This window comes from Juglans regia, chromosome 1, assembly GCF_001411555.2.
Source record: "Juglans regia cultivar Chandler chromosome 1, Walnut 2.0, whole genome shotgun sequence".
NCBI lineage: Eukaryota > Viridiplantae > Streptophyta > Magnoliopsida > Fagales > Juglandaceae > Juglans > Juglans regia.
The window spans coordinates 18,155,248-18,182,784 of NC_049901.1; the positions used below are offsets into that span (position 1 = coordinate 18,155,248).

Below are 27,537 nucleotides of genomic sequence, written 5' to 3' on the forward strand. Positions count from 1 at the left end.
ATAATTTTATTCAAACACGACTTGAGTTTACTTGTTGTACACCATTCATATCTTTATAAAAGCATCACTCAAGAGTTTGAAAAAAAAAAAAAATAGAAAACAAAATGATAAAAAAAAAAAAAACTTTTATTTTATACAATCTTCTGTAAATAATAAGATATTTTTGTGAAGGCTACATGTCCTATCAATTGTCAAAATCATTCTCTGCTCTATTGTGGATGAATGATTTTTTTTTTTATGCTCATATAATTTCATTACATTTTGCTTTCAAATTTTGTACCAACTTACACATCAATATTATTACCTTGCTTGTCTCTAGTATTTTACGTGAACACATAATTAATATATATATATAATGCAATGCAATGTAATGCGTGGATGATTATCAATTATGATATATAATAAAAAATTATATAAAAATTATTTTATCTAATATAAAAAATTAAAATATATATATATAAATTGGTCCAGTCTAATTTTGTTTGATATTAGAAAAAGGAAATTCAAAATCGGATCGAATTTGGCCAATTTAAAAAAAAAAAAAAAATAGTATCCGGTACTAGATCAAACTTACTAATTCAGTCCAGTTTACGGTTTACTGGTTTTCTTTTTTTCGCCCCAAGTGTACGTAGGTAAAGAGGTATTTGCAATTGGAAAAATATTTGCATCAACATACTATTTATCACACACTCAACACACTTAGTGTATTGAAGTTTAAAAAAAAAAAATTAAATATATGATGTGTGAAGTGTGTAGGCTGATGCATGTAATTCTCCCGTCACGTTTACAAGTCGACGTTGTTTTGAATATTCAGCATTAGCGCGTTTACAAGTGGACTCAGATTAGTAGATAGCAGCCAGCTAAATCTGAATATTCAAAACAGCGTGGACCCCTATTACATGGCCCATGGCCGTCTGCTTTCATTACCTTCAGCTTCAGCATCACATTGTAATTTTTACCCCTATCAATTAGCGTGCTGCTCCTTGTACTATATCAGCATGTCTCATCTCCACATAATATGGCAGGATCAAATTCATAGTCATATGAAGATAAGTTCAAGTTGTGTTTCATTATTTTGTTGCCACAGGTTTGTCAATGAATTGAATATCAAACGAAAATGAAATGTTTTGGGGCAGAAATTCAATGTTGTGTTTGGATGTTGAAGTGAGTTGAGTTGAGTTAAGTTGAGATGATAAAATATTGTTAGAATATTATTTTTTAATATTATTATTATTTTGAGATTTGAAAAAATTGAATTGTTTATTATATTTTATATTGGGATTTGAAAAAGTTGTAATGATGAGTTGAGATGAGTTGAGAGATGTTAAGGAACCAAACAAAGGGGACATTAAAAGGGGATGTTGAAATTTTTTACTGTTGCAGTCTAGCATTGCAATTTGCCTCGTTTGGTTATACAGTTCAAATAAGATGAAATAAAATATTTCGTTAAAAGTTGAATAAAATATTATTATAATATAATTTTTCTTTTAAAATTTAAAAAAATTAAATTATTTATTATATTTTATATGTATATTTGAGAAAATTGTAATGAATACACGAGATGAGATGAAAACACTCTCAATGGCTTTTGTATAATACGAAAAATGTAAATTATTTGAAGAATTGCTCTGAAAAGAAGTTTCATCTAATTATGTAAAATTAATTGTAAAATACAATTAGCTATAGTAACCCGCTACATATAGCGTATACTGTTCATCCTATAAATTTTTTTTATTACTGATATTTCATTTACTCCCTCATTTTCTTTTATTTTGATTTTTATCACGTAAGCAAATTCTTTTTATTGTTCACCATTTAAAACACATATATTTTATTTTTTTCTAAAAAATATCTTGAAAATATTTTTAAATTAATTTTTTCATATTTTAATTTTTATTTGGCTTATATATTTTTGTTTTATATGTATAGGATTGTATATAAAAGAAATTGTAAATATAAAAAAATATATGGATATTATAAATTTATTGGTAGAAATGAAATATTTAAAAAAATATAAAAATAATATTTAAATAATATAAAAAAAATAATAAGTTAATAGATAATATATTATAAAAATTAATATATAAAATAAAAAATATATATATTTTTATAATATATTTTAAAAGATAGAATAAAAAATCTATTAAAAATGATCTCATAATTTAATTTTACGTAATCAAACCAACCGTGGAGTCTTTGTCCTCGTATTTACTTCAGTGCTGAGTCTCTTTCATCTCTTTTCTTTTTTTAAAAAAAAATAAAAAAATAAAAAAAATAAAGAAAAGAAAAGAGACTCGGGGAGTCAAACTTTCTGTCCGGTGAAAAAAACTTCGCTCTTCTGATACGTTTGGACAGAGAAAATATTTATAAGTATTGAGAATATTTGTTAATAATAATAAAAAATTAATAAATAATAAAATAATAAATAACGTGAATATTCTATCGTCTGCGTCTTCATACTGCCACAATGAGGATCCCACTCGTACCACGTTTTGCCCCTCTCTGCCTTGTCATCTTGCTGCACCACATGACCACCACCGTCGCCGGTGACTCCCCGTATACTTACGCACCGGTCGAACACATTCTCCTCAACTGTGGCTCCTCTAACAATTCTACAGCATCAGAAGCTCGGATCTGGATTGGAGACGTGAATTCAAAATTTCTCACTCACGAACAATCACAAATTCAGTCATCTCTTACCGCTAGCGCTGTTAAACAAGCGCTGACTGTCCCCCGAGTACCTTTTACCGATGCACGGCTATCTCTAGCCCCGTTCACCTACTCATTCCCCGTCACTGCGGGCCAAAAATTCGTTCGACTACACTTTCACCCCGCTTCCTACTCTAACTTTAGCCGCGCTAACGCCCTCTTCTCAGTCAAAGTTGGTGGTATTACCCTTCTTAGCAACTTCAACGCTTCACTTAACGCAGATGCCGATTCTGGACCTACCATATCCAGAGAATACTGTGTCAATATCGAAGAAGATCAGAGGTTGAACATAATTTTCACTCCATCTCCAAACGTTTCTAATTCCTATGCTTTTATCAACGGGATTGAAGTCTTGTCGATGCCTACTAATCTCTATTTCACTCCGGTTGACGATCCAGGGTTTGTTTTGATCGGCCGGCAGAACCTGTACCGCGTCGTTAACAGCACTTCTCTTGAGATGGAATACAGATTAAACGTTGGAGTGCGAACCATCTCACCCGCTGATGACACCGGAATGTTCCGGGAATGGCAAGACGACACCAGTTACTTAAAAGAACATAGAATGTCATTCATACCTGTCAACGCAACTATCAAACTGAAGAACTCCGTCATACCCCGGTACACTGCTCCAGAAGATGTCTTTCGGACTGCCCGAAGTCTGGGGAATAACTCAACTCTCAACCTGAGCTACAATCTCACCTGGCAATTCCCCGTAGATTCTGGGTTTGATTACCTCATTAGGCTGCACTTCTGCGAGTTTCAACCCGAAATTATTCAAACGTCAGACAGAAGGTTCCGTATTTTCATAGCAAATCAAACTGCCGACGAAGCAGCCGACGTGATTTTGTGGAGTGGGGAAAATGGTGTGCCCGTGTATAAAGACTACGCCGTTTCGATGCGCGAAGGAACCGAGAAGAAAGTGAATCTCTACGTCGCAATAGGAGCTGAACCGCGAAGGTGGAAGACTTCATACCAGGATGCAATCTTGAACGGCGTCGAAATCTTTAAAATCAGCGACTTCAACAGCAATCTTGCCGTACTCAACCCCGATCCACTTCCGCCGGACCCTCCAACTATTGCGCCACCAGGACAGTCGCAGAACTCGAAAGGGAATAGAACAAAATTAATTTCTGTCGCCGCTGATGGTGTCGCCGGATTTATTGTTCTCTCATGTTAGGGCAGTAAACGTAAAATTTGTATAATACCAGATTTTAAATTTGACTATTCTACTCGATACTTATTTTCATATTAGATTATTTATTTTTTAATAAAAAATAATAATAATATATTATAAATTTAATAATATATTCTTTTTCAAGAGCTATATAAAAATATTAATATTATATAATATGAGATTTTAAGTATACAATTATTCATGATACAAACATTAATTGAAAAATTAATACAATCGTACAATATAAAACAATTAATTAATGTTCTAGCTTAATACTACATGGAAAAAATTGGGTTTAACAATTACTACCAAAAATGCAAAAGGGAAAAAAAGGAAAAAAAAAAAAAAAAAAAGGAAAACGAAACACAAGTACTACTAGAAAGAAAGAACACGTGAGAAGAAATGAAAAAATAAAATAAAAAAAGAGTCTAGTAAAAGCCAAAACCTTGGGAAAAGAGAGAGCTTGCAAGGAAGAAAATATTTTTTATTCCCTTTGGTCAAACTACAATGACCACCGAATATAACCACCATCCCAAATTATTGTAACTAAAAGTCATATCCTTTTGAAGTTGCATAATCTAATATAAAATTTTTTTTAAATCTATTAGCTGAACTCTTCATTGGATTTGCATTTGCATAATCCAATGAGGATGCTTTATAAGTACTTTTAAGTAGTAGATTTTGTAATGGTTTGTTTTAATGGTAAAATATTAGCAATAGGAAATAGTAAAAATTTTAAATTCAAAAATTCAAATTCAAATTAAAAATATATTGACAGAATGAAATTACTACTAAATAACTATCGATTCCCTCTCTCTACACCCAGAGTAGAGGTTTTTCTCTCATCTTGGTACGAGCTCTAATGGAAGCATGGCTAAGAGCATTGGCAAAGGTCTAACCAAATGCCAATGCAAGTCTATAATTTGACTATATCTATCAAAAAGCTTTTACATTGGACTAGCTAAAACTTTAAAGTTCAACATTTGAGCTACAGTAAATCTTAGCTCCTCTCTATACTTGACGAGTCAATGTTCACCATTGAAATATTTATTTTATTATTTCATCTACCTCCCCTCTCTTTCCCTCGTTCTTTCTCTTTCTTGTCCGATTTCTCTCGTTTTCCTTCTCTTCGTACTGAAATGTCCGAAATTCAAGAGACAGAGACTTGCTACTGCTTCGATCGTCCACGCCCTCTTCTCTTCGTCAATCATCCACGCCCTCGTCTTCCAGCCCAAATGGTAATCTCTCTTTCCTGCTCTTCTCTCCCTCTTATCTGTGTAGGCTTTCCTCTCCCTCTTCACTTTCTATTTTCTCCCATTTCCTCTTCACCAAGTGATTGAATCACTGTGCTTTTTGCTTTGCAAGGACCATTCATCTGTTCAACCTCTTTCCTTGCCAGTGAATCGTCGTCTAAAAGGTTGCGCATTCCTCCACAAATCTGTCACAAGAAAATCGCGATTTGGGTATTTTTTACAAACTGATTAGTGATTTTGATTTTGCCGTGTGTTTTGCTTTACATGGGTTTTGATGAACACTCTGTTTCGATGGCTTAGAACTTTTGATTTTGCCGTGTGTTTCGCGATTTGGGTATTGTTTGCAGGAAGATTTTTTTATTTTAGTACTATCGGTTACTTCTGGTTTTGAGGTACTTCCTGTTTATGAAATGTGAATGTTAAATTTGTATCATATTAATATTATACAATATGAGACTTAGAGTATACAATCATTCATGATACAAACATTAATTAGAAAATTAATACAATCATTCAGTATACAACAATTACTCTAGCTTAATACTACAGGGGAAAAATTGGGCTTAACAATTACTGTCATTAATGCAACAGGGAAAAAAAAGGACAACGAAATACAAGTGCTACTTGAAAGAAAGAACAAATGGGAAGAAATAAAAAAATTAAAAAGAAGAGACTAATAGAAGCCAAAATCGAGGGAAGAGAGAGAGCTTGCAAGGGAGAAAATATTTTTTATTGTATTTGGTCATGCTACAGTGACCGTCAAATAACCACCAGTCCCAAATTACTGTAACTAAAAATCATATCCTTTTGAAGTTACGTAATCTAATGTAAACTATTTTTTAGGTCTCTTAGCAGAACTCTTCATTGGATTTGCATTTGAATAATCCAATGAAGATGCTTTATAAGTACTTTTAAGTAGTAGATTTTGTAATGGTTTGTTTTAATGGTAAAATATTAGCAATAGAAAATAGTAAAAATTTTAAATTAAAAAATTCAAATTAAAATTAAAAATATATTGATAGAATGAAATTACTACTAAATAACTATCGATTCCCTCTCTCTACACCCAAAGTAGAGGTCTTTCTCTCATCTTGGTACGAGCTCTAGTGGAAGCATGGCTAAGGCGTTATAAAAGATATATGCTAGTCTGTCTCTTACTGAGAATGAATATGAAAAAGTGGTGGTGGAGATTAGTCAAGTTGAGGAAGTCCTTTCTCGAGGGAGAATTGTTTGATTATGCAATTGTTAACCAGAAAGCATTATAACCATGAAGCTTTTAAACAAACAATGAAGAAAGTGTGGAGAACAGTGAAAGGTGTCAAAAATTGTGATCTAAGTTCTGTATTTAGTTTGGTTGAGTTTGAGGATATGAGGGATAAAGTGAAGGTCATGCATGAGGGGCCCTAGACGTTTGACAGACAGCTGGTGCTACTGAAGGAATTTGAAGGTGTTGCTAATTCATGGTCTAAAAATTATTAATGCCCCTTTTGGGTAAGGATTTATAATCTCTCATTGATGGCTCAAAATTCTTATATGGGTAAGTTAATTGGTAGTTTGATTGGAGAATTTCTGGAGGTTGATTTGGATAAGGGGAAAGTTGAGTGGGGTGAGTTCATGAGAGTACGGGTTCTCTTAGACATTTCAAAACTAAAATTGGGGGGTGAAAATTATTATTGGGTTTGATTGGTTTATGAAAGGCTTCCTGATTCTTGCTACCAACGTGGTTTATTAGGTCATTCATATCGTGAATGTCAGGATTTTAATTCAGTCACTTATGAGGTTGAACAGATCAACAGATGCCTTATGGAGCTTGGCTTCGAGCAGGGTTTTCATCAATTAAACACAAGTGGAAGGCAAGTTCTAAGGTTCAAGGTGATGGAGGGTGGTGAAATGAAGAGCCACCGGCGTCTATGGTGGTTAAATCCGCACAGGAAATAGTTGCCACGCCGGTGAAAAATTCTATAATTGTTGGGACGATTCAGAGTCATTCTCTAGGTGGAAACAGCCCCTTAGCAGAACATGCGCAAGTTGGGGAGAGAGAAATGGGTGCTGAAAATGTGGAGAAGCCGTTAAATTCGGAGTCTTGAGATGATCAGAGTAGTCTTTTATCTAGTGATGGTTAAGAGAGACTTGGTCAACAACGGTTGGGAATAGTAGTCACAACAGTTACTGAGAAAGTGGGGGACTTGAGAAATTCGAATGAGGATTAAGGAAATCTGTTTGAGGTTCCGATTGCTAAGGGACCTGTTATGGGCTTGGGCCCTGGCCATTTATGTTCTAAAGAGGCTGTGTTACCCAAAAGCCCACATGAGAGGAAGCCAAACTCGCACTTTAGCGCACGGGTGCTATTTGTCCAGCTGAATGCAACGAGGAGCAGCATTGAGGAACTTGCAGAAGAGAAGTATAGCTCCAAACGGATCGTGCGGTTTTCTCATAAGGATGAAGCTGTTCGTGGGCGTAAGAGGAAGCATGTTTCTGTTAAGGAAGATGAAGGGAGCATGAGTAAGAATGTACATGTTTCAAATCCAACCCAAGAGATATCGGCAGTGGCTGTTGCATAACCCCGCCGGACACCATGAAAATTTTAAATTGGAATCCTCGTTGGCTTGGTAACCCACGAGGTATTCGTACTTTTCGTGACTTGCTTGTGAAGGAAGATCCTTATGTGCTTTTCTTACAAGAGACCCATTTAACCTCTCGGCAATGAGACTATTGTAAGTTTAAGCTTGGTTATTCAAATTGTTTTGTAGCTGATAGTTTGGGCTGTAGTGGTGATTTAGCTTTGCTTTGGAAAGATGAATTGTATTTGTCTATTATTAATTTTTCAATACATCATATTCACTCTGAAATTCAAAATACCAATGTGGACGGGGGATAGTGCCTTCTTACGGGTGTTTATGGACATCCAGATTTGGGTAGAAGGAAGGAAGTGTGGAGTTTGATAAAATCCTTGTGACACTGTGTTGAGTGTCCTTGGTTGGTTTTTGGAGATTTTAATGAAATTCTAAATCATGATGAGAAAATTGGGGGGGCGATTGAGGAATGAGAGGTTGATGAGCAATTTCAGATCTGTCCTAGAGGAATGGCACCTAAGAGACTTCGATTTTCCTGGAATCCCGTTTACATGGTGTAACAGACGTAAAGGTGAAGGTGTTATTAACGAGAGGTTGGATCGATTTATTGAAAATTTGGGACGGTGTGATGCTTTCCTGAATTTGAAGGTTCAATATGGAGCAGCCTCTTATTCAGATCATATCCCAATTTGGTTGGATACTAATGGGGGATTAGTTAGAAGGGGTGGGGACAAACATTTTAGGTTTGAGGCTATGTGGGTGGGCGATAAGAAGTGTGCTACCATTATTGAAAGGGTGTGGAGGGGTGGAGCGGGGTCTGCTTCTATTAACCAAGTGATGGGTTGTATTTTGCAGTGCGCAGCTAAGTTGAAAAGATGAAATAGAAGTTCTTTTAACCATGTTCAAAAAAAGCTTGCTAGTGCCAAAATGAGACTGGAAAATAATCAAGAAACTTACCCAACTTGTCAATCTATGTTACTTCATAAAAGTGCACGTGAGGATGTTCAAAAGTGACTGGAAAGGGATGAGGTCACGTTGAAACAAAGATCCTGAGTTTTGTGGCTAAAAGAAAGGGATAGCAATTCAAGATATTTTCATACAAAGGCTACAACAAGAAGAAGGAAGAACAGAACTTTACAATTGCAAGACGGTAGGAGTGTTCGGAAGAGTGGAGGGCAAATGGATGACTTGATTGTGGGGTATTTTCAGAATCTTTTTACAGCTGCAGATCAAGTTGTTGTGGATGATATTTTATCAGGGATGGAGTGTAAAGTTACTGATCAAATGAATAAGGATTTAACTTGACCTTATGTGGTAGATGAAATGGAAGCTGCGATTAACAAAATGCACCCTTCAAAAGCTCTGGGTCCTGATGGAATGCCTCCAATCTTTTTCCAAAAATACTAGGGGTGATAGGTAAATCAGAGCCAGGTTTGAGGTTCTGCAGACTATAAAATATATGAGGTTTAAATATCTGTTGGTTTTAAGAAGTAATTTCAGATTGGAGGTATAGAAATTTGAGAATTTCGATTTTGCAAATTCTAAGAAATGAGTTTTATAATATTTCAGGTTTTAGATCCGATAAGCTTATTTTGTAGGGTGTAGGACATGACTTGGATATGATTTAAGGTTTAGATTTTGTAGTTGACATAAGTTTGACTGAAAGATAGGTTTGAAGTTCTATAGACTATAGTATATGGGGTTTTGGGTTATCAAAGACTTTATGAAATAATTTTCAGTTTTGATGTTTAGAATTTTGTGGACTGCAAGGAAAAATCTTGTTGGTATTAGAGGTATTCGAATCTTCAAGCTTTAGAAAATATGACTTAGGGAATTTGAGGTGTTGAATTTTGTAGATTTTTAGAACTGATTCCATAATGATTGAGATTTTAAATTATGTAGACTCATGCTGCGGACTTTACAAATTGACTTGGATAAAATTGAAGGTTTAAATTTTAGAAATATATTGTTACTGCGGTTGCGTGTACATTTTTTATATATATAGGTGTTTTTATAAATTCAAAATATTTTATACACATTCGTTTTGTATTTGTTTTGTGGTTAAAACCATTTGCATATGTTTATATCACCTCTATATTTTGAAACGTTTATTAAAATGCAAGTTTTCCAGATCCCATCTCGTCATCAGTTATGAAACATTTCGAATTTGAACGCGACTGAAAATGAAAAAAAGTGTTCAAGAGTATAAATGAGTGTGATGAAATTCAAGGTGTGAGATTCTATAGACTTTAATGAGAAGTGTGATGATATTTAAAGTTTGAGATTCTGCAGATTTTATGGATTGAGTTTTTTTTTTTTTTTTTTTTCGAAATATGAGGTTTAGAGATGCTGCATATTTTTTTAAAATGTGACTTTGATGAGATTTAAGGTCTTAGAATTTTGCGGACACTCGGATATGATTTTTGGATGATATGTTAGCACTTGCAGATCAATGAAATATGTCCCACAAAATCTGAGATTTTAGATTTTTTGCATATTTTAGGAAAACGATTTTTTAAGACATTCGAGATTTTAATTTTAGTAGGCATAATTCTGTGGACTGTAGAAAATGATTCTAACAAGATTTAAGGTTTAGACTTCAAGTTGACTTCTTGCAAAGAGTTTTACTTAAGAACTTGAGGCTTAGACTTGTGATATTGATGTTTTAGAAGCTACAATCATGTTGGTATAATTTTTTAATTTGACTCTCGTGAGTTAAAAATGTAGGGACTGGTTAAATGTGGGGTTAAGCTAATTTTAGCGGCACGTGAGTGAGTTAAAATGTGTTTATGGCTACAAGTTGTTAGAGTGCATAGCAAAAGCGTGGTTTTGCTGATCTTATAGTTTGAGAGTTTATTTCATTATTTGTATGAGGTTCATGGATTATGTGGAGAGTTCGAAATTATTATTTTGGTCTTTAATAGCATTATTGAGATTTATATTTTAGACTTGAAATTACAGTGTGTGCGAACGTGTATGGCTAGAGGAAATATGAGAGAATATGATCGACAAAATATTGGCGAGTTAGAATTTGAAATATTAGGTTCGACAAAATGATGGACAATTGGGGTAGGCATGAAATGGTTGTAACGGATAAATGTTTAGGCTTTGCTTGTGGTACTAACAAATTTCGAGGACGAAATTATTTTTTAAGGGGAGGAGAATGTAATACCCAGATCCTAAGCCCAAACCAGAAGGGAGGCCAAGCCCAGGACGATGTCGTTTTGGTACTTCTCAGACTGCAGTTTTCTTGCAAACGGTTTCTTTTTTTTTCTTCTTTGCTTTCCTCCAGCTTCTTCACTTCCGAAAATCCCTCCACCTCAAATCCATTTTTTTCCCATGTCTCTGCGGTTTGCTTTTCTTTTTCTTTTCTTTTCAATCACATACTCAGACTCTCACTCACCCACAACGCCACTCATTCGATTCACTACTAGATGATCTGTCATCCTCTAAACTTTCTCTCTCGCTCCTCTTTTTCTCTGTAAGTTCTCACCACCCCATGATCTAGTCACTGCCCAAGCCTTTCTCTGTTGGTCTCACTGCCATGAAACACAAAATTGTTTTTTTCTCCCATGCAAACCGTGTAACGAAGCCCTTCCCATCCATGAAGCAACCACCCTACCCAACCCGAGTACAACCATGTCGCAGCCCAAGTGCACGTCCAGGAAGCAACTACCGCGAATCATTATGGCACGTCCACAAACACCCCTGTTTTTCTAGCTCAAAACAGAGCAAGACCTGTTACGTAAGGTGCCACCAGCCACGGCACAGTGAAACCCAGCGCTGCATCTAGCCACCATTCCTTCACACCCACGGCATCCCCACACCCATCACACATAGACCTTTGTTTTAGCCCCCGAAAATAGAGCAACAACAGCCCAGTGCTCTTTTTGTTCGAAGCCACTGCACGGTGCCAACCCCTCCACGTCATTATTCCAGTACAGAAAACTTCAACGGGCACTACATGCTGCTCCAAGTCCGCCGTGTCCCTCTCGGTAAGCCACCGGTAACATCACCGTGTCGCTCTCTCTCAGTTTACTCTCTATCTCCCTCACATTTTACTCTCACCGTGTTACTCCCTCCCTCTCTCTCAGTGCTCCGTCACAATCACCACCACCCAGCTCCTCATGTGTCACAACTTTCTCTCTTCCGGTGAGCCTTCGTAGCACTACTAAAATGGTGAAAGTCTGGTTTATGTAAAGCTACCACAAGAAGAAGAAGGAAAACAAAACAAACAAAAACATGATTTACGGTATTACAAGTTTGCCATTAAGGCCCACAGGTGTTGGACTTATTTCTGATGGTTTGTGTTTTAAAAATATTATGGGCCAGATTTCAGTTTTTCAGAAATTATTCTAGTTATTTTGGGCTTGGTTTAAATTGGTTATGTTTTTAACAAATGGTCTTTGTTTAATTTTACTTAAGAAAATACATAATTTTATAAAAATAATAATGAAGATTTGCAATATGGTATTAGTATTATTATATTTTTAATATAATTATCTTATCCAATTTTATATTGTATATTTGAACTTTTATAATAAATTATTTGGAGTTTAATGTTTTAGTCTGAGTTATTAAATGAACATTAATGATTTTAGAAAGTGATGTTATATTTTAAGGTTATGAGAAGTTTATGCTTTTGAGGAATTAAAATAGACATTGCAGGTTTGAGTATTGAAATACGTGTTCGATTGAAAATTTATGGGAGTTACATGACAATTTTGTAGGTGACGATTGATTTTCATTCAGTATTACTGTGGAGAAATTATGATAAGCTAAAAAGTTCAGGTAAGCGGAGTTCATATATTAGTTTTGCATAAAAGAAATGAAATGAGGTTGACTTTGAAAATATACATATTTGTTTTTAAAAAGAAATCTGAAAATGGCCTCAGATGTTTGTTCTGCATATGCATAAATTATATATAAAAGAAGGTATTTTCTGTCATGACTGGTGTAGACATGAGCTAATTTTGTACATTCTGTTTCTGAACTATGCAAAAAGAGCGAATATGAAAATCTAAAAGTTTTTGCTATGAATAAATGAAGATATTTTAATTCTGTTTATTTCAAATATGTGAAATGATCTGAAGCTATTCAGTATTTTGTTTTGATATGATGTGTCATCTGAAAACCTTGACATGAAGTTCTGATTCTGTATTTGGATGTGATCTGATTCCAATGATGCTCCGTTCTGTTTTTGTTAAGGCTCTGCCACGGGTATAATAGTAGTTTATAACCCTATTACGGGGGTGAAACATGGTATACGACCCAACCACAAGTATAATGATGGTTTATAACTCTACCACGATGGTGAAAGATGGTATACGGCCCAGTCACGGGTATAATGATGGTTTATAACTCTACCACAGGGGTGAAACATGGTATACAGCTCAGCCACGAGTATAATGATAATTTATAACTCTACCACGAGAGTAAAACATGATATATGACCTAGCCACAAGTATAATGGTAGTTTATAACTCTACCACGGGGGTTAAATATGGTATTTGTCCCGATGTGATGCTATGAAATTATATGAATATAATGTTTCAGTTTGGATATGACTAAGGATTTTGTTTCTGGGAACAAGTTTTTTTATGAAAATTTCGCTCTAATATTTTTTACCAATTTCTGTTTATGCATTCTGAAAGTAAATATGTTGTTTCTGCATTCTGAACATAAATATTTTGTTCTGCATACCAAATTTTATAAATGCTCATGTTTACATGCAAGTATATGTTCTCTGCTTGCTGAATTGTTAACAACTTACCCATTATCTCCACAATATTTTTCAGATATTTTGATGGTTCAGCTGAGAAACAAGATTATGATACATTGGGTGAGATGATTTAAGTATAGTAGATTGAGCATAGAAAGTTTTTATGAGTATTGGCGATTTTTATCAAGAAATTTTATTGTGTTATGATGACTTGACATTTTGGAAAATATATTGAGCAAATTAGTTTAAATCGAAATTTCTATATGATATTGGAAATTTAGAGTCTATATTTATATTGTTGAAATGTGAGTTTAAGTGATAGAAAGTAAATCTCCGACCCTTGCGGGACCGGGGCGTTACATTTACAATTTTGTACTAAATGGGGGTGTTCAAAAATGATGTTGGAAACTGATTATTTAATTCTTGTAAATGCTTTAAACTTCCAAACTTAGTATTTAACGGATTTTGCTTTTCTCCTTCAAAACATTTGTCGCATGTTGACGGGCTTTCAACAAGTTCAAATTTTACATGTTAATAGGCTAGGCAATGTGGCAGCACACCAATTAGCAAGGAATGCATGAAATGTTGAGGATATTGAAATGTGGTGAGGATCTTGTCCTTTTATATCACAAGCTGTATGGCTTGATAGAAACAATATCTTGTAAGGACTTTAATTATTGTACTGAATGATCCATTGGTTAAAAAAAAAAAAAAAGTCTAAAAAATTCATATATCTATATGGCTTTCAATACAATAAAATTAATAGGAAACAATAATTAGAAATTTTATAACTAATAGCTATAATTCATACATTTATATGGCCTACCATAAAATAAAATTCATAAGAAACATTAATTCAGAATTTAATAACTAATGGCCATAATTCAAGTCCAAGTAATTGATATATTTATTAAACAAAGGAAGATATACTTTGAGATTGAAAGAGAGAGAAAATATTATTTTTCTGATTTTTCTTTTTTGTTTTTAGAAAAAAAATAATAACATAATCTGACCAGATCCAAATCTGAATTAGATCCCGTCGGTCAACCCAGTGCGCGACCCAGTTCAATATCTGGGTCGGGCTTAGTATTCCGTTCAACATTCTTTCTGTTTTATGGTTTACTGTTCAGGCTGGGCGAAATTCAGGCCCACTGTGCTAGCCCGTAGCCCACTTGACACCCTTTCTTTTTGTTTGCATTACGTTTTGGGTTGGTAGGCACAGCAGGCTGACCCGCAGCAACACAACTTTTTTTAATTACATTGTCGGGCTGGGCCAAACATATAGGCCACTGTTCTAGCCCCCGAGCTTCTGGTGTTTTTTTTTTCAATTTTGTTTTTCACGTTCCCAGGCAGGGCTGAGCGTTGCAGGCCACTGTCATTGGCCCAAAATAACTAGCCCTAATGGCCTATGCATGTAAAACAGAAACCAAAACACAGGAATATTTTGTCTCAATTAAACGTTGCAAAATCAGTCACATTATTCTAAGTCGGACTGTAGGTGCGGAATTAATAATAATAATAATAATAATACAAGATAAAAATATACCTCTCTCTCCATTGCAATTTGTTGGAAAATTTGATTACTTGACTATGAGTGAAGGATCACCGTATCAACTTTACGTCTCCTAATTATATTATAGGTGCGAACCTTTAACCCTTTCAATGCTTAAATCGACTTTTGGCCATCATGAAATCTAGAGCTATTGGTGTTAAATTATTACTCATTAATAATTTACAGCCTCCCAAGCAGAACACATCTTGCAAAGACTTTCCACGAATTAAGCAGTACACAATATTTCTATCTTCTAGTGATAATTCAGCTCTTTTCTTCCATGGCCTTCCTTTCCACGCGGTACGTACGTGGACCAAGTAGACTCATGTAAAGGGTAATAGAGACGTTTGTGTTGGATTAAAAGGATTAGAAAAAAACAATGTTAAGGCTGCATTACTTTCTCACATAATTTTTCAAGCATTTGAATATCAATACAATGGTTCTCTGCTATTCAACCGAATAGCATCCGGCGATCGTGCATGATTCATGCTAACAAATTTTCATGTAGGAAAAGTTGTCCCTGATGAAATGGCATCAGGAGCTATATATATATATATATATACACACACAAATTAGCTATGAAATTTGAACAATAAATATCACCAGGACGTCCACTTAAATTTCACATATCAGTACGTACTCTACTGGATCGTTCTGGGAGGTTTACATATCAGATTGTGAGGATGCGGGGGTGGAGGGGTGTGTGTTGGCTGTATACTTTTGTCAGATGCCTTAACATAGGTACCCAGTTCCTGATGCCAACATAACAACATGAGAACTGAAAGAAAACTTGTGTGTAAACTTTACTTACACTGTAAAGGGTTCAACGTAATTAAGCTTCAAATAATCTGAAGAAAATTATTAAACTAAATTAATAATTCAAATTCTGACTCTATACTCTATCTTATTTAATTAAATATTCTATATGATGAGCCCACTCATTGAGAGGGAGTGTTAAGAATATAATATAAATAATAAAATTTTATTTTTCCCATCAACTTAAACTTTTCGGATAAATAGTAATTTTACATAGTCTTTAAATAAAAGTTCTGAGTTCGAATTCCGACTCTGTACTCTATTTTATTTAATTAAATATTTCTCGTATTGAGACCCATCTAATGCAACGTCCCTTATTGACGTGGCCCTGTGCCTGAGGCAAAAGCTTATAGTGTTGAAATTCCAGGTTAGCAGATGAGATTCTACGAACTCAGGAAAATAGGGAACAGAATTGCATGCAGTGTAATTTTAGTTCATTGAAGTTGAAGTTCCATAATTAGGGTGGCTTGTCATGATAGACTTCATCTAATTGCTTCCTAGTGCACCTGTACTTTCTCCGAACAATATCATTATGGAGGGACTTTATATATATATATATATATATATATATATATATATAGCTGTATATGCGACTTTTATCATATATATGCCATACATGAATACTAAAAGCCACTTTAAGCCTTATTCCTTGGAGACAAACATTAGTTTGCCTGCCCCTCCTTTTATGTTTTAAATGCTTAATTTGGAATGTGCGTTGTCGTGGCAACATATTTAGAATGGAAGAGTCATGATGCTATACACTGCATTTCCATTTCACTATCTTTATACTGTATTGACATGGCATCGAATTATTTTTGTTTATCGATCGTTATTATTTCAAATAATAAATTTACAAATTGATTGACAGTATTACCTCACTAATACAATAGAATATAAGTAGGATAAGATTATAGTATATAATGTTTTTTCTTCGAGTGAAATATAGTTCTAAGGCATTTAAAGGTTTTGATCCAACTATATATGTATATAATCCCAATATATATATATATATATATATATATATATATACACTTGTAAGCGCGCATGATAATACAATGAATAATTCTTGCATTTTAATCTTTTTTTTTTCTTATCTATTTCTTTTGAGAAGAAATATGGCAATTTTAAAGCTTTGGTCGGATCAAGACCCCGGCCTTAAGTTTTTGTTCTAATTTGAGAGTCTCAAGTGAGAGATAGATAGACGTATTAAGTAGGTCCTACTCCATTTATCACTTATAAGATCATGCTGGTCAAAATATTTATACTGGCAATAATAAATAGCATGAGACTCATGAGTTTGTCTTTACCCCCCACAAGTTTGGATAATAAGTGATTTTTTTTCCCAAATTAGTTACTTATGATTGGGCTTAGGTCATCATATAACTGCAAGGCAATTAGGCTTCGTTTGGTTCTAATTTTAAGTTGAGTCTAATATCTAAACATTCAATTCTTAAATTACTAAACTCATTCAAACTCAAAACCTTCTTAGACATTGGACTCACAACCTTTTTCAACTTAAAATATTTTTATACATGAGACCCACAATCTTTTTCAATTTCTCATAAAAAGTATTAAATTCATCTTAACACTCAAAAACAATTTAAACTCAATTTAGATGGATTCTACATAATTTTATTTACTACTCAACTCACTACTATTCATAAAGAATTCCATTTCATTAAATTCAATTTAACATCCAAACACAACCCCTTGAGCGCATGACTCACATGATAGCGCTCGGACATGATGTTATAATGCACGAGAGACTGTCAGATCTTTCAAAGTTTTTGTGATTCTGGCCGTTTAAAAAGCAAACGAAGAAGCAAATAAAATTGCAGTTCTTCCTTCCAAACCACCCTAACCTCTGGATGCCCTTTAGTTGATTACTTAAAAAGATTAATATAAAGTACTAAATGAAAGACCGACAATGAATAAAGCCACTTTAATTTGAAGAACCAATATTTGTTAGCACAATGGTTTTTGCTTTTTGTGTGATTCTTTTCTTTTCTTCTTTGTTCTACTGTGTCTCTTTTCCTTTCTGGCCTGCAGCTGGAATTGTAAAGCTGGACCCCACTAGTTGAAAAGCAATCCCCACGGGAACTTCTTTTGATAAATATTGGGAATTAATTATATGCTATAAAATGATTTTATTAAAATCTACTAATCCATGCTTTGAAGTGTGGTACGTACGTACCCCTAGAATCTAGTTGATCTTCGTATAAGGTTCGGTTAATGTATTAATTAAATTTTGTAAGAATAACAAAAGGAATGGAAAGAAGCAGCAGCAGAGGAGAGAATCTGCTGAAAAGTATTACTTCATTTCGTTAATTTTCTATATTATATACAAGGTGCTGCTACCTTTTTGTACAGAAAAGGAAAAACAACTCTAACTAACTAAGGAATAAAAGAATCTGTACAGCTGTATAACAAATTCTGAAAATACATAAAACTACATTACAATTCATCTAAAGAATGGACTTTCTAGTAAATTGACAGCAACATTTACACAAGCAGTAGGTGCACTTGGTGCTGGATGAGAATGCAGATCAGGTCCATTGACATTGTCGTGGTCAGCTGAGCTTGGATGATCCTGTGGCTTTGTGGTAGTGATGCCATCTTGTGCATGCTGCTCTAATACCCCCCGCAAGGTGGAGAGTAGATGTTCACTACTCCCATCTTTGATAAATGAGAATAAAGGGTATAGGATGGGAGGGATTTTGTGAATATGTCAACTAACTGTGAGTAGGTGGAGACATGGGCAGTTTTGATGCTGCCTTCTAGGATTTTATCTCTTATTAAGTGACAATCAACTTCAATGTGTTTTGTCCTTTTATGAAAAACTGGATTGGCTGCTATGTAGAGGGCAGCTTGATTATCACAAAACATCTCAACAGCTTGAGGATGAGGAATAAGGAGATCAGAAAGCAGCTGCCTTAGCCATGTGAATTCAGTAGAAAGAGTTGCCATTGCACGATATTCTGCCTCAGCAGATAATCGTGACAACATTTTGTTTCTTTGAATGCCAAGAAATGAGTGAATTCCCTAAGAAGATGCAATAACCAGTTACTGATTTTTGTGTATCAAGGCAAGAAGCCCAATCCGAGTCACAATATCCTTGCAAATGTACTGATGAAGTAGATGACATAATGATACCTTGACCAGGAGCATTTTTAAGGTATCTCAAGACTTTATGAGCTGCAATGAGGTGGGTGGTAGTGGGTTTGTCCATAAATTGACTAAGGACTTGAATAGGGTAGCTTATATCTGGTCTAGTGAGGGTGAGGTATAGAAGTCGACCTATAAGTTGCCTATAGGAGGTGGGATCAGCTAAGAGAGTACCAATGGTTTTGCTTAACTTATGATTTTGGTCCATTGGAATTTTTAAGGGCTTAGAAGCTAAGTGGCCAGAATCGGCAAGAATATCCAGAGTATATTTTCTTTGACAAAGATGAATGCCAGTTGAAGATCTAGCAACCTCAATGCCAAGAAAATATCTTAAGGATCCAAGGTCTTTAATTCTGAATTTGTGGTTCAAAAAACTTTTGAGAACAGAAATGGAATCAAGGGAATTACTTGCAACTATTATGTCATCTACATAAACAAGCAAGGCTGTGAAATTGGCTCCATTGATGTAAGTGAAAAGGCTATAGTCAGCCTTGGATTGTTTAAAACCAAACTGAATTAAGGATGTCGAGAATTTATCATACCATTGCCATGAGACTTGCTTAAGTCCATAAAGACGTTTAAGCAATTTGCATACTTGGCCTGGCTTGCCTCTTTGATATCTGGGTGGCCTTTTCATGTAAATTTCCTCCTTAAGTTCACCATAGAGGAATGCATTGTTGACATCGAATTGTTGAAGATGTCAACCATTGATTGCAGCTAAGGCAAGAATGGTTCTAATGGTGACTATCTTGACCACTGGTGAAAATGTCTCATGGTAGTCCACCCCTTCTTGTTGGGTGAATCCTTTGACAACTAACCTTGCCTTCTTTCTCTCGACAGTACCATTGGAATGAAACTTGGTTTTGTAGACATATTTGCAATCAATGGGGACTTTGCCAGGGGGCAAATCAGTGAGGATCCATGTGAGATTAAGCTCCAATGCCTCAAGTTCAGTTTCCATTGCTTTACACCAATCAGGGTCTTTGGCAGCTTGTTTATATGAATGGGGATCATGGGTGGATGAGATTGTGGCAGAAAATAAAGAGAAAATCGATGATAAATGAGCATATGAGATAGAAGCTGATAAGGGAAATGGTATACCTGGTGAAGAGGATGTCATGTCCACAAATTGTGCAGGTGAGATGGAAGCAGCCTGTTGGCAGTGAAAGTCTTTAAGATACTCAGGTGCTTTCCTTGTTCTAGTGGACCTCCTAGGTGGAGGATGAGGTAGAGAGGGTGAAGGTGATTGTAAGGGAGAGAATGGTGCAGAAATTATTGGTTCAGAAGAGGAAGATGGTGCTGGTGGTGATTGTAAGGGAGAGAATGGTGCAGAAATTATTGGTTCAAAAGAGGAAGATGGTGCTGGTAGTGATGCCATGGTGGGAATGTTTGAAGATGATGGATTTGAAAAGGGAGTGGTATGTAAAATGGGAGGGGAAAAAGGAGGAACAAGCTGATGATGGTTAGTTGAGGAATGAGATGAATTATGAAAAGGAAAAATATTTTCATAAAAGATAACATCTCTAGAAAGGAAAACTGTTTTGGTAGTAAGATCAAGTAACTTGTAACCTTTTACCCCAAAAGGGTAACCAAGAAAAACACACTGCCTGCCTCGAGGATCGAACTTTGTTCTATTTTGAGAGAGAGTAGAGGCAAAACATAAGCATCCCAATATTTTCATGTGAGAATATGTAGGTGGTGAATTGAAAAGAAGTTCAAAAGGAGTTTTATTGGGGAGAAGAGGACTTGGAACCCGATTGATGATATAAGCTGCAGTAAGAATGCAGTCAATCCAATATTGATTGGGAAGGTTAGATTGAATCTTAAGGGCTCGAGCTATGTTTAAGAGATGCTGATGCTTTCTCTCGACAACCCCATTTTGTTGAGGTGTTTCCACACATGTTCTGTGATGGATGATACCTTTCTTATTGAAAAATTTCCTCATTTGAAATTCAAGACTATTGTCACTTCTAAGGACTTGGATTTTGGTGTGAAACTGTGTTTCTAATAAATTAGAGAAAGCTTCAATGCATGATCTGGTATTAGATTTGGCTTTAAGGAGATATATCCAAGTACATCTAGAAAAGTCATCCACAATGGTTAAAAAATATTTGGAACCATCATAAGCTTCAACTGAGTTAGGTCCCCATATATCACAGTGAATAAGTTCAAAAGCATGGTTGCTTTTATGAGTGCTAGTTGGAAATGGAAGCCTATGATGCTTTGCAAGGGGACAAACATGACAAGGATTTGTATCAGAAATAGTGAAAATGTGGCTTCTGATTGAAGAGTCATTAACTACATTTAACTTTGAAATGGGTGTATGACCAATTCTACAATGCCAAACATCAGAAATATGATCAACACTTGTGGAAATAGTAGAAACAGAAATTGTTTTGTGTAAGGAATTGGAAAAATGATCAAGTAGAGTTGTGGGAGACACTGGATCAGAAAGCAACTGGTAGTGATGCTGGGTGACAAGTACTGTGTGACCCACAGGAAACTTGAGAAATAATGGTTGAAAAAAATGAGGTGCTGCAGACCATATGATCTGTAGCACCAGTGTCATTGATCCAAGGTGATTGTGTGGAATAGTGAAGTGTTGGAGTAAAAGAAGTAAGACACAAAGGAGTACCATTCATGGTGGGAGGATGATTACAATCTGTCTGGACATTGTTGACTAAGTGATTAGCAATTGGGAACTTCCTTTGACTACAATAGAGATAGAAGCTGCAGATATTGGTCCTTAGTAAAAGTCAAGTTGGCATTTGAGGGGTCCTCTTGCTCGAGTGAAGTCATGTTGGCAGAAGAGAAACCAAGTGGCTTAACCTTTCCATGCAACTTGTGCCCTGGTGGGTAGCCATGTAATTTATAGCATTTATCTGCTATGTGTCCTGTCATATGACAGTGTGAACAAGTTGGGGGTTTGGTCCTACTTTGAAGCAGGTGTCTAGAACATGGCCTTGAATTTTGCAGTGAGTGCAAAATGGCCTATCACGCCTTAATGGTTGAGGTGATTTTGAGGTATAGGATTGTTTGACAGCAAGGGCCATTGAGTCAGGAGAGGGGAGCCCAGACAGCATGAGATGTTGCATTTCTTGCTGCTAGATCATGGAGAAAATTTTATTAATGGGAGGCAAGGGGTCCAAGAGCATTATTTGGTCACGGTTAGCTTTGTAGGAGTCATTGAGACCCATGAGGAATTATATAACACAATCCCTTTGATATCTATCAAGTAAAACAGCAAGTTGACCACATGTACAGTCAGGCAAGGGGTCATACATGGTAAGTTCATCCCATAAGGTTTTAAGCTTACCAAAATAGACATGAATAGGATCATTCTCTTGTTGCAAACCTGCCAAGGCCTTTTTGAGCTGAAAGATACGATGACCATTCTGTTGGGTGAAACGATCTTTTAGCTCATCCCATATTTGTTATGCATTATCCACTGAGGCAATGCTGGATTTGAGAGTTGGGTTGATTTAATTGTGGAGCCAAGAAACCACTAAATCATTGCAGCGTTCCCAAGCATCATGAGGAGGGTCAGTAGTAGCTGTGGGTTTAAGCAAGGTGCCATTGATAAACCCAAGCTTGTTCTTGGCACGAAGAGCCCTGCACATGGCTCTGGACCAAGTGGTATAATTTTCTGCAATGAGGAGGTCAGGGACCAGGGAAAGGGAAGGGTTATCTCCATGGTCCAATCTGTAGGGGTTGAGAATATTGTTGAAGTCGAGAAAGGGGGATTTGGGATTTTCAGCAGCCATAGAAGAAAAAAAAAAATTCTCAACCTGAGGCTCTTGATACCATGTAAAAATAACAAAAGGAATGGAAAGAAGCAGCAGCAGAGGAGAGAATCTGCTGAAAAGTATTAATTCATTTCGTTAATTTTCTATATTATATACAAGGTGCTGCTGCCTTTTTGTACAGAAAAGGAAAAACAACTCTAACTAACTAAGGAATAAAAGAATCTGTACAGCTATATAACAAACTCTGAAAATACATAAAAGTACATTACAATTCATCTAAAGAAGGGACTTTCTAGTAAATTGATAGCAACATTTACACAAGTAGTAGGTGCACTTGGTGCTGGATGAGAATGCAGATCAGGTCCATTGACATTGTCGTGGTCAGCTGAGCTTGGATGATCCTGTGGCTTTGTGGTAGTGATGCCATCTTGTGCATGCTGCTCTAATACCCCTCGCAAGGTGGAGAGTAGATGTTCACTACTCCCATCTTGGATAAATGAAAATAAAGGGTATAGGATGGGAGGGATTTTGTGAATATGTCAGCTAACTGTGAGTGGGTGGAGACATGGGCAGTTTTGATGCTGCCTTCTAGGATTTTATCTCTTATTAAGTGACAATCCACTTCAATGTGTTTTGTCCTTTCATGAAAAACTGGATTGGCTGCTATGTAGAGGGCAGCTTAATTTTCACAAAACATCTCAACAGCTTGAGGATGAGGAATAAGGAGATCAGAAAGCAGCTGCCTTAGCCATGTGAATTCAGTAGAAAGAGTTGCCATTGCACGATATTCTGCCTCAGCAGATGATCGTGACACAACATTTTGTTTCTTTGAACGCCAAGAAATGAGTGAATTCCCTAAGAAGAAGCAATAACCAGTTACTGATTTTCGTGTATCAAGGCAAGAAGCCCAATCCGAGTCACAATAACCTTGCAAATGTACTGATGAAGTAGATGACAGAATGATACCTTGACCAGGAGCATTTTTAAGGTATCTCAAGACTTTATGAGCTGCAGTGAGGTGGGTGGTAGTCGGTTTGTCCATAAATTGACTAAGGACTTGAATATGGTAGCTTATATCTGGTCTAGTGAGGGTGAGGTATAGAAGTCGACCTATAAGTTGCCTATAGGTCAGTCAAAAATAAATTTAGTTTCATGTCATGAACTACTCATTATTGATATAGTCAGAAATAAGTAAAGAACCTATATATCCAACTTACGCCGTGCATGGCTAGCTAAGAACCATTTCATCCGGCCAGTTCGCTCCCCCTTCTTTTGTTCCTCCTTACCATGCACGAAAGCAAAAGGAGAGAGCAGATCAAATGGGATTATCTAAATAAGATCATATGCATTTAACCAGGAATGCTATGCATCAACTACTACTCATTTTCACACTTCACATTTATAATTTTTTCATAAAGAGTGTGGGTGTTTTTCATAGAGTGAGTATTTTTTATAGAATGTAAAGTATGGAGTGGTGAATATATAGTAGCTGATGAAAATAATTTTTCTAGTAAATTTTATAAATTGAACACTTCATTGTATACTGCATTTTTTTCCCTCGTTCTATATATATATATTCCATATTTTAATTCTAGTATATATGTGACAGAGCGAATTCTTATTACCAACGCACTCACATATATACTAGAATTAAAATATGGAATATATAAATATATATATATATATATATATAATAGAAGCCATTCACAAACTCTTGAGTTACTTTATTCTTGACGTGTCACACTTTGATTGTCTTGATGTTATTACACCAATACAATGGGTGACAGCAGGTACCCAATAATGGACGAGGAAAGTACTTGATTCAGCAATATGACAAAAATTCCATCGTAAGAGCAGGTGGTAAATGATCTCATTCTGCTCAAAATATTGTCTTCCTATTCACATTTTCTGGCCAAAAGATCAGAGCTAGCTATATCCACCAAATCCATGATGTACACTGCATATGTTAGACCCCACATACAGCTTAATTAAATTTATCACTGATCAATGCCATTCTTTCCAATTCAACTCAATGTTGCATATACTATGTTGATTTTCCATTTAATTACCATGGAAAAGGAACATGTTCTGTAATGAAATGTCAAATGAGGGCGATCATGCATTGTGACACATGAACGGAAGGACCTAATTTGTGGGTATTTATTCACTTTATTGTCGTGTGGGGGGACAGCTCTAACTAATCTTATTTTTAATGTTCAAGTTCAGATATTGTATGATACAGCAAGATACGGTATTACGGCCTACTAGCACATGTTGGTTAGCTTGCTAGCTACGTATACGTGGGTCTACTTTTCTTCCTCATTGCTTCTTATAATCTGCAGCTAAAGTAAGGTTATAAATCTACCCCTCATGTTTCCAGAATCATTTGTAGACGCACTGGAGTTGCTTCCTACAAAGAAGCATATAAACAGTAACTCAGAGTACTTGAAATGGGAGGGATACGTTATTTTGCGATTATAATCATAGGTGTTTTAGGATTTTTGGGTTCTACACAAGCTCAACTGCAGTTGGGTTTTTACTCTAAGAGCTGCCCAAAAGCCGAGAAGATTATCCAAGATTTTGTTAACAAGCATATCCATAATGCTCCATCACTGGCTGCTGCCCTCATAAGAATGCACTTCCACGACTGCTTTGTCAGGGTTTGTGTCCTCTCTTTTATCGCTAACTTTTTCATTCCACTATGCTTCTCTCCTGAGCTTGTTCTTTTCCTTCTTCTTCTGTATTATTCGTTTTGATGGCATAAAAAGTTCATGTTTTATGACTTTTCTAGGGCTGTGATGGATCCGTGCTTCTGAACTCAACGTCGAGCAACCAAGCTGAGAAGGAAGGTCGTCCAAATCAAACACTCAGAGGTTTTGACTTCATCGACAGAGTGAAGAGCCTTCTTGAAGCTGAATGTCCTGACATAGTCTCTTGTGCAGATACAATTGCTTTGGTTGCAAGAGATTCTATCGTGGCCATAGTAAGACCCAAAACATAATTAAAAACAAGCCCAATTTGATCTTTCCTTTAATGAGTAAGAAAATGGATCAAGTTTTAATTGTTTTTGTGTTATTATACAAATATTGTTTCTCACATGCAGGGAGGACCATCTTGGACAGTTCCAACTGGTCGAAGAGACGGGACAATCTCTTTGTCATCAGAAGCAGTGAACAACACCCCACCTCCAACTAGCAACTTCACAAACCTCCAAAGACTATTTGGAAACCAGGGCCTTGATTTGAAAGATTTGGTCTTGCTCTCTGGTAATCCAAACCTCCTCATTTCCAAGCACCTTTACTCAATTCAATGGCAACATTAACATATTTCAGTCAATTACTTCATGATCAGGTGCTCACACCATTGGCGTCTCTCATTGTTCATCCATCTCTAACCGACTGTATAATTTCACTGGGGTGGGAGATCAGGACCCTGCTCTGGACAGTGAATTGCTGCAAATCTCAAGGCAAGGAAGTGCACAAATCCTAATGATAATACCACAATTATTGAGATGGACCCTGGAAGCCACAGGACTTTTGACCTTAGCTACTACACTCTCCTGCTAAAGAGAAGAGGTCTATTCCAATCTGATGCTGCTTTAACTTCCGACGCTACTACAAAGTCTTACATCACCCAACTGCTTCAAGCCACTTATAAAGCAACTAAGCTTATTCTTCTCAGAAATTCCTTTGAGTCTAATAGAAATCAAATCAAAATCTATCTTATAGGCTACTACTGTACTCACTTGCTTCAATCTTGTGAGAGCCTCCATTGGATCATCATAAATAGATAATTCAAACCTTACTTGCAATGCTTGAGTAAATTAATCCCAAGAACAAAATAAACCTGCTTCAATGGAATTCTGAAACCAAACTAGGGCTTCCTCCTCCATGTAAAAGGAAGCAAAAAAAATTCTTTGTCCTGGAGATACTTGATGGTACAAAAAGTATTGGTTAGCCTTATACACCCACGCTGCAGGATTTCCACCAGAAAATCTTGGAAATTCCACTTTGATGTTTTTAAAAATTCTTCTAGCAACTTGTTCACGACAAGGTCTTTCTTCACTGTCTTCATGCATTTCTTCATGTGAGATTGATCCATTAACTGATAATCTCGAAATCTGCTGTATTACTTCGGCAAACCTTTTATCCTGATTCTCCCTATTGATTCTTGCAATTTCCTGTTGCTGTATCAGAACAACAATGGTATCCTCAAGCTGCTTCTGATGTCGATCTTGTTGCTGTCTAAGATTATTCAAAGAATCCACTACTTGTGCATAGGATCACGTTCCTTCTGCCATGACTGCTGATATCAATTGTAATAAGCCCTATTTTTGAGTGAGTTACCAAGAATAAGAGAGAGAATTACAAAAGGGAATGGAGAGAGGAGAGTAGAGAGAAAACACGAGGGAAATTCTGTTGAATCATTTCATTCCTTTTACTTCTTTGTTTCTGCTTTTATAGCTGACAATTAATAGAACGGCACCGTTTTGTGCCTTCTACACTAACACCATAACAGACTACACTAACACAACATCGTTCCATTACACTTCATTAATCCCAAAACGACAACAAAAATACTCACTCAATACCACCTGTCGTATTTCCCAACCTTTAACTAACAAAACTAACTTTTCATCCTTATTTCTGTTGCTGCATGTGACTCTTCCACGAACCTTCAACATTGTTAACTACTGCTGCACACAATCTCATCGATGTTGCTCAATCTCTGGACCCTTACACTTTCCACCAAGCAGTACACAATATTTCTACCTTCTATTGATAATTCAGCTCTTTTCTTCCTTGGCCTTCCTTTCCACGTAAGTAC

The 27,537-nt window shown here is 35.9% G+C and overlaps 1 protein-coding gene and 1 pseudogene across 1 annotated transcript; both read left to right on the forward strand.

Moving 5' to 3' along the window:
* The first annotated feature begins 2,483 nt into the window (after positions 1-2,483).
* Positions 2,484-3,886, forward strand: LOC109019409 (receptor-like protein kinase FERONIA). The gene is made up of 2 exons (XM_035683258.1): positions 2,484-2,991; positions 3,108-3,886. Exons 1-2 carry the CDS (start codon positions 2,931-2,933, stop codon positions 3,884-3,886), a joined length of 840 nt encoding a protein of 279 aa, XP_035539151.1. The 5' UTR covers positions 2,484-2,930.
* Positions 3,887-25,051: 21,165 nt separating this feature from the next.
* On the forward strand, positions 25,052-26,544 carry LOC109020701 (annotated as a pseudogene).
* The last annotated feature ends 993 nt before the right edge of the window (positions 26,545-27,537 follow it).